This window comes from Hemibagrus wyckioides, linkage group LG18, assembly GCF_019097595.1.
Source record: "Hemibagrus wyckioides isolate EC202008001 linkage group LG18, SWU_Hwy_1.0, whole genome shotgun sequence".
Classification (NCBI taxonomy): domain Eukaryota; kingdom Metazoa; phylum Chordata; class Actinopteri; order Siluriformes; family Bagridae; genus Hemibagrus; species Hemibagrus wyckioides.
In genome coordinates, this window is record NC_080727.1 from 2,625,054 (window position 1) to 2,637,500 (window position 12,447).

General features: G+C 42.0%; 1 protein-coding gene across 3 annotated transcripts in view; it reads right to left on the reverse strand.

The window, feature by feature from the left end:
- Positions 1 to 2,070: 2,070 nt before the first annotated feature.
- LOC131368943 (WD repeat-containing protein 7) overlaps positions 2,071 to 12,447 on the reverse strand; it is a 161,679-nt gene continuing 151,302 nt past the window's right edge. For all 3 annotated transcript variants that reach the window (XM_058415201.1, XM_058415200.1, XM_058415199.1), the window contains 2 exons: positions 4,927 to 5,031; positions 2,071 to 3,567 (listed from right to left, as the gene is read on the reverse strand). In XM_058415201.1, the coding sequence (XP_058271184.1) occupies positions 3,364 to 3,567; positions 4,927 to 5,031 (309 nt within the window). In that variant the 3' untranslated portion in view covers positions 2,071 to 3,363. The remainder of the gene's footprint in view (positions 3,568 to 4,926; positions 5,032 to 12,447) is intronic.

A 12,447-nucleotide genomic window follows, 5' to 3' on the forward strand; every position in this document is an offset into this window, starting at 1 on the left:
CATACCCATACACACACCTCACACACACACCCACCCACCCATACACACACCTCACACACACACACACCCACCCATACACATACCCATACACACACCTCACACACACACCCACCCACCCATACACACACCTCACACACACACACACCCACCCATACACACACCTCACACACACCCACCCATACACATACCCATACACACACCTCACACACACACTCACCCACCCATACACACACATACCCATACACACACCTCACACACACTTACACACACACACCCACCCATACACATACCCATACACACACCTCACACACACACCCACCCACCCATACACACACATACCCATACACACACACCCACCCATACACATACCCATACACACACCTCACCCACCCATACACACACATACCCATACACACACCTCACACACACTTACACACACACACCCACCCATACACATACCCATACACACACCTCACACACACACTCACCCACCCATACACACACATACCCATACACACACCTCACACACACACACACACCCACCCATACACACACCTCACACACACACACACCCATACACACACATACCCATACACACATCTCACACAGGTGCTGTGAGTGATGGAAAGATTTCTCATAAATATATTAAGTCACGAGACAGATGTGTGTGCGGTGTGTGTGTGTGGTGTGTGTGTGTGTGTGTGTGTGTGTGTGTGTGTGTGTGTGTGTGCGTGCGTTGAGGAAACTCTCAGCACCTAATTCAGTCACCCTGTAGTTCTACAAAGCCCTTATTACAGTGTAATAAACATTGTAAGTCCAGTAGTAATGACGACGTAGTAAATATATGAATGTTAGACGTATGTAACCTTTAAAGAGAATATAAAGTCGAATTATTTCATCGTTCCACTCGATCGATTTCATCGATTCTTGAGTCTGAGACACGCGAAAAAATGTCCAAATCATATTTTTGCAAATAAAAAAAAATTAAATTTCTATATTTTATATTTCTATATTCTAAAATGCCTAAAACCCTAACCCCCCCCCCAAAAAAAAAAAAATTAATTAATTTTTTAAAGGAAATGAAGCAAATAAACAACCAAATAAATAAATGTAAAAAAGTTTTAGAACTTTTTATAAGTTCAATATAAAAACAAACAAATAAAAAAATCACAAAAAAAAAATTTTGATACAGAAAAAAACCCTAAACACAAACCTCTAAATAAATAAATAAATAAATGCCAAAAAATGATGCTATAAAACAAAAACAAATTTTCTTTTAAATAAAAGAAATAAAAATCAAGAGATTCAGGAGTGTAAATGTTTTTAGTGTTTTTTTTTACAGCATTGTGAGATCAACCAGATTCATTAAAAAAAAAAAATCTGTGATTAAGTCTCTATTTTATATTTTGGATTAATTTGTATTAATCCTCTAATTATTACACACTCACTGAAACAGACTGGCTGTTGATCCGTTCTTCTACTCGGACTTTAACAATTCTAGATTGTCCAGTGGCTGATTTTCTATTTTGGTTGGAATTTTGTATTAATTTCGTCTGAATATTTTTGAGCCACATGTTTATAAATCAGTTATAAGGCTGTAATAACACTGTATTACACTGTAATAAAGGCTTTATTAACTAAAGTATTCAAATATCTCCGTACACTGAAAGTGTTTCCCTTGTGTGTGTGTGTGTGTGTGTGTGTGTGTACATCTATTGTATCTGTACTGTACAAAAGGAGAAGGACAATAGAAGAACAGACCACTCGCTGGACGTCCAGTTATTCATAAACGTCATCATCATCTTCACTGATTTCTCTCCTTCTACTCGTTTATTTAAGAGAAACAGAGACGTCATGCGCTGATGTGAGAGCTGATGAGTCAAAATGCAGAAGAAGAAAAAAGGAGGATGCTTCTCTGTCCTGAAGTACATTTTCATTCTTCATTCTTCTCTCTCTCTCTCTCTTCCTCATCAGGCCAGATGTCAGAGGTCATGAGAGCAACTACTACCTCCATCATTCAATATCCACACACACACACACACACACACACACACAAACATTTGTCGAAAATAGTCTTTTGTACCTTCATTTATTCTGAGCCAAATATCTACAGCACATGGTATATGAGAGTGTGTGTGTGTGTGTGTAGTAGCAGGCTTGTCAACATTAGCAACACACGCTAACTCCGAAGCCCAGATAAGAAAAGCTACTCTGATAAATAGCGATACAGCGTCTCAACAACACACTAGCGAATATTCCACGATAACACAAACACGACTGCGAGACGAGACGAAACCAAAATAATAAAACAGTTCTGTTTACGACAAAAAAACAAAACAAAAACAAAAATAACACAACAAGCTACGTTAGGCGTCTTCCCGGTGATGCAATATGTACGAATCAACAATATGTGATATGGTTATGTTCATCCACTACAGACTTTTAGTGATACGCCAGACCAGGACTCAAGGCCACGCCCACATGGCATGAAAAAGGGGTGGGGTTTGTTTATAAAGGGGGTTGGGTTAGCCAACGGCATCGAAACAGATTTGTTGACTATGGGGGAATGCAGAAAGTGATCATGCCAAAACAGGAAGGGGCTACATTAATTCTATTCAGAACAGGAAGTAGATTTATGAGAACTGATGTTTTGCAGCAGCGTGTCCCAAGCAGGTTCTCGCCTTTATTAAAGAACATCGCTGCAATTTTTATCCAGTTACAGCTACGGAATGTCCGCAAAACAAGTTCCTGTAAATGTTCCAGCAGCAATATGGCAAAAATGAAGCTACTGAGAAACTGTTAAACAGGAAGTGTCCAGATTGTCGACTACACTGGAACAGGAATAGTCTGATTTTTTTTTTTTAATCGACACCTATGCAGGAAGTGGCTCTGGTCCATTCTGGTCTGGTTCAAAATGTGAGAAAAGTTTCAGTACCTCATGCAGGAGATCAGACACCGATCACAGGGTTACTAGGGGTTAGGCAAAAGCAGGGGCACAGGGGCCCCAGGGAGATCAGGTTATGTGCCAGAAACACATTTGGTTCTGTTTTGCTATGTGCAAACGAAATGAAAACTCCTATCCGTCCCTTCATATCTTGAAAAAGGTCCCCTGTTGACCTTTGACCCCCCCTCACGACAACGTCGATTGTCCAAAATCCTTCATCCTCAATGAACTACCAGACACACATTTAAAAGTGGTTTAAATAAAAAGCGGAATGGGGAAAAAACCAGCGATGTAAACACACTAAAAGTGTCGAATAAAAACGTCTGCTCCCGGACGTGGCCCGGGTTCCATTCTGCTCCGAGGTACGCGGTCCTGAAGTTCTCGACGAGAGCCTGAGCTCGGGGCTGATGAGAGCTTCCTCACACCATGAAGCGGTGCTCCTTGCCATCGTGGGCCATCAGGATGACATTTCGGTTGGAGGTCCAGATGAGACGAGCCAGTTTGAGGGAGTTCTGAGAGCCAGGAGACGCCGGCTGCACCGGGGGAACCTGATAGGTCTTAATGCAGCGCAGCTGAGGGGCGGAGTTTAGCATTCCTATACTGCCCAAGAGGGATGTGTTCATCTGGAGAAAACACACACACACACACACACACAGAGATAATAATATTTTAGTCAGTTCAGTGAGGTTCCTTTAATCTGAAATAGTTATATACAGAAAGATATACAGAAAGATTCACAATAAGACAGTCAGTAATTGAGTCTGTAGGTGAGTCAGCAAGTGAGTCAGTATTTATGTTCGATAGTGAATCATTCAGTGAGCCAATATGTGAGTCACTATACAAGTCAGTGAATCAGTAATTGAGTCAATGGGCGAGTCAGAATTTAAGTCATTAAATGAGTCTGTAAGTGAGTCAGTATGTCAGTGAGTGAGTCAATATTTAAGTCAGAGAGTGAGTCAGTGAGTGAATCTTTAGGTAAGCCACTACGTGAGTCAGTAATCGAGTCAGTGAATCAGTAATCGAGTCAATGGGTGAGTCAGAATTTAAGTCAGTAAATAGGTCAGTGAGTGAGTCAGTATGTCAGTGAGTGCGTCAATATTTGAGTCGGAGAGTGAATCATTAGGTGAGCCATTATGTAAGTTAATATATGAGTCAGTGAATCAGTAATCGAGTCAATGAGTGAGTCAGGATTTAAGTCAGTAAATGAGTCAGTGAGTGAGTCAATATTTAAGTCAGAGAGTGAGTCAGTGATTGAATCATTAAGTGATCTATGTGAGTCAGTAAAGAGTCAGTGAATGAGTCAGTAAGTGAGTCAGTATGTTGCTGAGTGAGTTAATATTTAAGTCTGTAAGTGGGTCAGTAAACAAATAAATAATAATAAAGTAACAACGATGCAAATAAACAAACAAATACAGAATAATTGTGCAAAAGTAATGTGTGTGTGTGTGTGTGTGTGTGTGTGTGTGTGTGTTACAGGGAGGTGCACAATTCTAAACCCAGAGGAGACACAGAGAGCCATTGATCTGAACATGAGCAGGTGTAAGAAAAGTAGCGCCTACACACACACACACACACACACACACACACACACAGAGTGTAAGAGAGAGAGAGAGAAAGAAAGAAAGATAGAGAGGGATAGGGTTTGTCTGGTCAGAGTCGGTTAGTCTACAACACATGCAAAACACTGAGGGGCAAAGACATACAGTAACCACACACACACACACACACACACACACACACACACACACACACACACACGCTCCAGACAGACACATAGTGTAGACGATCTGTCGCCTTCAATGAAATACAGAGAGGGAGAAGGAGACAGAGCTTGACGCCTGGAAACACACACACACACACACACACACAGCTGGAGAAAGAACCTTTCTATATCGTCCAACACTGAGCAGGTTGCTGTGTGTGTGTGTGTGTGTGTGTGTGTGTGTGTGTGTGTCCTGATTTAAAGATCAGTGTCTTCTCACCTGCCAGAAGCAGATGTGGCTGTCGGCGTTGGAGTAGGTGGCCAGGTAGCGTCCGTCCGGAGCGAAGGACACGGCCGTAATGGGACCTTTATGTCCATGGATGTGCTGAGGAGAAAAAATTAAAAACATAAAAAGAATAATTAATTAATTAATTAATTAATTAATAATAAAAAAAATCTCTCCTGGTTTGAAAACATTTCAAATGAATCCTGAATGTAAACAATCGCAAAACGCTCTAATCCCAGTCGAGGGAGATAAAGTTAACACACCTGGACATGTGAGAGAGAGTTGCTCAGTTAATTGGAGGATGTTTAACTTGACACACACACACACACACACACACACACACACACACACACACACACACACACGCACACGTTTCTCAGTCTAAGACTTGTTGACAGCTTCGGGGCTGAGATCAATAAAAGACGAAGATGCTCTTGGTTTTCTGCTTCTCATCCACATCAGAGTGCGTGTGTGTGTGTGTATGAGAGTGAGAGAGAGAGAGAGAGAGAGAGAAGAGAGAGAGGATGATAGTAACAAATTCAAGAGTATACAAATCTAAAAAAAAAAAAAAAAGAAAATAATGTGTGCAGACAGACAAACCACTGCAATATGGTAGATATAGATGATCATCACACACACACACACGAGTGACCTTGAGCTGAGTGTACAGAAACACATTTATCACAGACACTCTATGTTGAAGTGTGTCAATCATTGTGTTCTGTGTGTGTGTGTGTGTGTGTGTGTTAGCTCTGCTACTCCAGGAGTTACAGTACGGTCGTGTAACGCATCGTTACAGTTGCTTTACAGTTTTATTGTCTTAATAACTTCAGGAGAGAAGTTTATGTAACTATAAACGGATAAAAAATAACCATGTATTATTCTTCCATCTGAAACAATTAATGTGTAATTTCTGGAAAATTTACAGCGTGTACAATGAATAAAATAAATAAATAAACACATTTCAGCGTGGTAACAGTAATGGATGTAGCTAAACTGGCTGTGTTCTCTGTGTGTGTGTGTGTGTGGGGGGGGTGATCTCTCTCTGCCCCGTCAATCACAGTGTGCTAGCCAATCATGTGAGTCTGATTGGGTAGGTGGAGTTACATGTCTCAGAAGAATCTCACTGGCTGACAGGTGAGATCTGAGCAGGTGGGCAGCAGGTGAAGAGGGAGGTTGTAGCTCAGTGGTCAAGGTGTTAGACTGCTCATGCGCAAGGTTGTGAGTTTGAATCCTGCCAAGAGTTTGAAGCTGCCACTGTTGGGCCCCTGAGCCTGGCCCTTAACCCTCAGGTGTATAACGAGATAAATCGCTCTGGATACAAAGGCGTCTGCCGAATGCTGTGAATGTGAGGTGATCAAACTGGGGGGTAAAATGTCCGAGTTTTGCTCCATCCTGGGGAATGTGAAAGTCCAGTGCTGATTTATAATCCAGTGTCTTGGGCAGAGATGATTCCATGTCATCATGTCCTCCCCTTTTTAACCCTTTTTTATTGCTTTCCTCCCTGAGAAATCTACCCCACCTCTCTCTCTCTCTCTCTCAATTATTTAAGTCCTTTTTACTTTGCCTCCGAGCATATTGACTTTCTGTAAAGCGCTAACGCCTCGGCCCGATCCGGGTAGCAGGTGTTTTTCCAAAGCGGTTTGGATTCAGCAGAGGAGATGGAGAGCGAGAGAGAACGAGACAGCGAGAGAGAGAGAGAGAGAGAGAGTTTAAAACGTATTTGTGTATTATCAGAGGGCTGCAGGTTCCCGGTGTGGTCTGACTCGGAGAGATCTACAGCTCCGGGGCATGAACATCACCGAACGCCAGAGTTCAATCCTCGCGATTCACTTTAGAACTATCTTTTGTTGGAATTGCGATGATGGCGATGTATTTTTTATTGGGGGTAAGGGATTTTTAAAGTTAGATCTCACAGATCTGCTCGAGCTGCACGTCTAAAAGGTTCCTCAGAAGGTTCCTGGAGGTCGGATAAAGAGGTAAAACCCTCGACTGTGGAGCTCTAGAAATACTACAGGTTTGGATTAAAGGTGAAATAAAAAACTGAGAAAACTATGAGAAAAATGGAAATAAGTTAAATAAAATTTCATTAAATAATTAAATTAATAAATTAATTAAAATTAAATTTTAAAAAATTAAATAAATAAATAAAATTAAATAAATACATAAATAAAATAATAAAATAAAATAAATAAATAAATAAATAGATAAATGAATAAATAATAATAAAAAAACTCTGCCCCTAATCATGAATTTTATCTCTGTAACCTTTCACAAAAACTATTACATAATTATAAATTATATTTTGTAATAATGTATTCAAACATGGTCGCAGCTCACAAATAATTGCTTCGTTACTCACTAATGATCCAAGTCTGAAAAATTCACCCGAGCCGCAAGAGGAATTGATTACTTGTCTGTTCATTCACCAGTTTTTTTTTTTTTTTTTTTTACCATATAACTCAGCATTTTCATCATCACCGAATGCTTCATCTTTAATTCCGCTATTTCAACCTTCATCAGAAACACACTGGCTCTAATCAGCGGTGTCACACACTGCCATGTCTTCTGACACGACGCTACCCTGAGATCTTATGTATCTGTCAAATCCACTCTGGATTCCGAACAGGATCCTTGTCCTGATCCGATCAGCCCCTGGCGTGTTCGTCATCTCTGCTCCCGGGGAGGATGGGTGGCGGCATGGGGGGGAGGGGCAAAAATCCCAGGACGATGAAGACGAGCCACGTAACGCAATAAACCTTCCTACCTGTCATCCCCGAAAACGCTCTGAAGCGCCCTCATAACGGAGGGAGATGAGATTATCCGACTCACACGGCGGCGGACAGAGACGAGAAAGAAAAAGTAATCTCTTACAATTAAAGCCCAAATGAAATGAAACCTCCATCATCTTGACCTCACCATGAAGGAAAATTACTTTTATTTTTTTTCGGCATTCGTTTTCTTGGTTTTGAGCTCAGACAGAACGTGGAGCCGAAACGTGCGGGGGTGAAGAGAAGAGCAGATATTGCGCCGTTGCATCAGGCCACGGAGCGACGCGTCATTACAGACGTGTTACACGTCTTAAAAATCAATAAACCATGATTTTATATGATGTTTTCTTTTTCCATCCCCTTGATGACGGTGTGCGTTTTCCCCATGAGAATGTTGTGTGTGTGAATGTGTGTGTGAATGTGTGTGTGTGTGTGTGTTGTAGTTGGGATCTGGGTGTACAGACCTGGTCTTTACTGTAAACTGGATCAATGTGTCCATTGTGAAGCAGTGAAGCAGGAAAAAGCCATTTAAAAAAAAGGAGTGCTTTTACCTGAAATGGTGTGACGCTACCTGGGGAATGTGTACGCTACAGACTGTGTGTGTGTGTGTGTGTGTTGGGGGGGGGAGTGTAAATTGTCCAATTAATTTCCTTCATTAATAGAAAACAAGACAGAAAATGATAAATATTTAGTCTTGTACATTAGAGAGTAAGTGTGTGTGTGTGTGTGTTGATCAATCAGGGATGTCACCTGATATTTAATTAAGCTTTGTTGATACTGATAAAGATATTTTAAAACAAAGTTTAAGATGTGTAACTGTTGAATTTTAAGAGCACGAGGACGAGCTGAGGGTCATTAATTCTGTAATTCGTTAATTCCTGTTAACGAGCGTCATCTTGTGTCCGACGTCCTGGGAGTAAACCCGCACTGTCAGGACTGATAACCATTTTTAAGTCAGTACATCAGCTGAAAGTTTGAATGGAGGAGATCAGTGAGGTCACTAAAGGCTATGTCCAGTTAGTGAGATGATGCGGTTGCCATAGTAACTGTTATTTTCTTCTATGTTTGTGTGTGTGTGTTTATGCACAAGTATTTTATCCTATGTTGTGGTAGATCATGTGATCTCATGCCCCTGTGTGTGTGTGTGTGTGTGCGTGTGTGTGTGTGTGTGCGTGTGTGTGTGTGTGCATGTGTGTGCGCGTGTGTGTGTGTGTTTAGAGGTGAATCAGAATCTCAGCTAAAGATTTAAAGGATAAGCTGGAGGCGGTGTGTGTGACAGTGTGCTGGTGGCCAAGACTCCAGGGGCCCAATTAGACTCACATCAGCTTCAAGCTCAACCCTTTATCTCTCTCTCTCTCTCGCTCTCTCTCTCTCTCTCTCTGACATTGTCTCTCTCACACTCTCTCTATCTCTAGCACTCCTTCTGTATATCTGTCTGTCTTTCTCAATCCGTCTCACATTCTGTCTGTCTCTCTCAGTGTCTCACTCTTCATCTGTCTCTTAATCTTTCTCATGTTGCCTCACTCTGTCTGAATGTCTCTCTCTCATTCTCACTCTCTTTCCGACATTGTCTCACAGTCTCAAATGGTCTCACTCTCTCATTCTGTCTCACATTGTCTCACTCTCTCATTCTGTTACACTGTCTCAGTCTCTCATTCTGTCTCACATTGTCTCACTCTCTTTCTGTCTCACTCTCATTCTGTTTCACACTGTCTCACTCTCTCATTGTCTCACTCTCTTATTCTGTCTCACATTGTCTCACTCTCTTTCTGTCTCACTCTCATTCTGTTTCACACTGTCTCACTCTCTCATTGTCTCACTCTCTTATTCTGTCTCACATTGTCTCACTCTCTCATTCTGTTACACTGTCTCAGTCTCTCATTCTGTCTCACATTGTCTCACTCTCTTTCTGTCTCACTCTCATTCTGTTTCACACTGTCTCACTCTCTTATTCTGTCTCACATTGTCTCACTCTCATTCTTTCGGTCTCTGTCCAACTCTCTCAATCTGTCTCACACACTGTCTCTCAATCTTTCTCATGTTGTCTCTCTGTCTGTCTCACACTCATTCAAGCACTCTCTCTCTCTGGGCCTTATAAACAATAAAAGCAATAACAAAATGAAGTTACTAAACAATAATAATTATATAGCATCAGTCAACTGAGAGGGAAAAAGAGGGAAATCTCTCTCACACTCACTCACACACACACACACACAGTGTTAATTAGAGTGTGTGAGTGTGGCCGGGTGTTATAGGAGGTTGCTGTTGTGAGACCGACTCTGTCCACTTCACAGATCAAAGATACAACAGATGGTCATGCAGGCAGGACACACACACACACACACACTCCACAAATCTTGTCCACTAAATCAGGAAATTCTCTCACACACACTCTGTTAATATGTAGGAATTAACAGCGCACAACAGAATGATGCACTGTACTTTTTATCTGTTTATAGTTACCTCGTGGAACGTTCCGGATCTTGCGCAGCTATAAAGATGACGAGTGTAAATCAGTTGTACGACGTTTTAGTCAAAGTAGCTAGCTAGCTGAAATGATTAGCCCGATTTCCAGCAGAGGCGGGAATTCTTGCGGTGTCCGTGGATCTGGTTGCCTAGCAACAGTGAAGTGTTCTCTTAACTTTAGCGGTTGTGAACGCACCATTCAGGGCAGACTGTAAGGGTGCTGAGGGCACGTGAACGCGGCACGCCTCCGACTCGCGTTCTCCGCTTGATAACTTCCAGTGTTCCGCACGCGGTTCCTTTATGCTATCCGTCTCATTTAGTCAGACGTGTTCTGGCGTCTCGGAGATGGGAGATGAGAGTATTATGGGATGTGAATATGTGCGGATGGCTCGGTTTCCCCAGACGGCGATTTGGGAATGATTTGATCTTTAGGACTGTAAACAAGCTAAAATCAATCCTTCAATCAATTCTGCTGTGGGCCTGAATCTAACCGTCTGTCCACGCTCTCTCTCTCTCACACACACACACACACACACACACACACAAGCACCTGCCTGTATGACTGTGGTTCTGAGGGAAAGGTTAGTCGTGTGCACGTGTCGACATGAAATCCCATCAAAACACAGGAACACACACAGATGCTGCCACTGAGTATCCAATGAGTACTCATCCCTACATCCATCCATCTAACCAGCCTTCCATCCATACATACATCCCTCCATCTATCTGTCTGTCCACCCCTTCAACCCTAAATTCATCTATCTGTTAGTCCAACCATCCACACCTATCTATCTATCCCTCAATTCATCTATCTATCTATCTATCTATCTATCTATCTATCTATCTATCTATCTATCTATCTATCTATCTATCTATCTATCCATCCATCCATCCATCCATCCATCCATCCATCCCTCAATTCATCCATCCATCCATCCATCAGGAATAAGTCAGTACTGGATCAGTCCTGGGTAAGAATTTGATCAGAATTAGATTTGAATTGAATGAGAATTAGATGCTCTTACCAAGACGTTAGCTGCCACAATAACTTCTCTGTGTGTGTGTGTGTGTGTGTGGTTTGGGGTGACGGCACAGTGTGTGTACTCGTGTGTGGGTTTGGGGAGATGGTACACTCTGTGTGTGTATGTGTGTGTGCACGTGTGTGTGACTGTCCTCCTCCTGCTTGTATTGATCCAGTCTCAGCTGCAGGCAGTGAGGCGCACTCGTAATCCACAGTGTGACACACACACACACACACACACACACACACACACACAGAGCTATTGACTCCAACACTGCTGGACCCCACTTTTCACCCCGTTACCATGACAATCATAATAAAGCACACAATAGTGCTGTGTAGTCACCTCAGTTTCATCCTCTCTCTCTCTTCCATTCTCACTCTTTCTCTCTCTCCCTCTCTGTCTCTCTGTCTCTGAATGTCTCTCCTCTACCATTCGGTCTTTTTATGAATTGTTCTGTATGTATCAGTCTTTCAATCCTCTTCATCATGTTTCACTCAAGGTTTTATTTCTCATTCTCTTGTTTTGACACTCCTTCATTTCTTCCATACCCTCCACCATTTCTTCCAACCTTCCTTCATTTCTTCCATCCATCCTTCATTTCTTCCATCCATCCTTCATTTCTTCCATCCTTCCTTCATTTCTTCCATCCTTCCTTCATTTCTTCCATCCATCCTTCATTTCTTCCATCCATCCTTCATTTCTTCCATCCTTCCTTCATTTCTTCCATCCTTCCTTCATTTCCTCCATCCTTCCTTCCATCCATCCTTCCATCCTTCCTTCCATAGCATTTCTCTCATGCTCCTCCTTTTTTCAGAATCTCTTTTTCATATCTCTTCATCTAATTTTCTTTCATTCAATCTATCTGTCTGTGTCTATTCCACTGTGTGTGTGTGTGTTTGTGTGTTTGTGTGTGTGTGTGTGTGTGTAAAGCCTGTTGCCTGTAGAACGAGGATGTACGGAATCAATATGGCCGCTGTGAGGTGGGTGTGTGAAGTACAGGGTGTATGTAGCGCTCACTGAGATTGAAACAAGGATGGGAAAACGCCTGCAGTATCTGTGTGTGCGTGTGTGTGTGTGTGTGTGTGTGTCTGTCACGTGTCTGCACATGGGCATTTGCTTTGGTTGTGCAGAATCTTAAATTCATTAATAAATCACTCCACAGTTAAAGACACACCCCTAAAATTCTGCTTAGGGAATGTATACACAATGTGTACACACACACACACACAGTAAGGACGTGCCACAACTCGCTC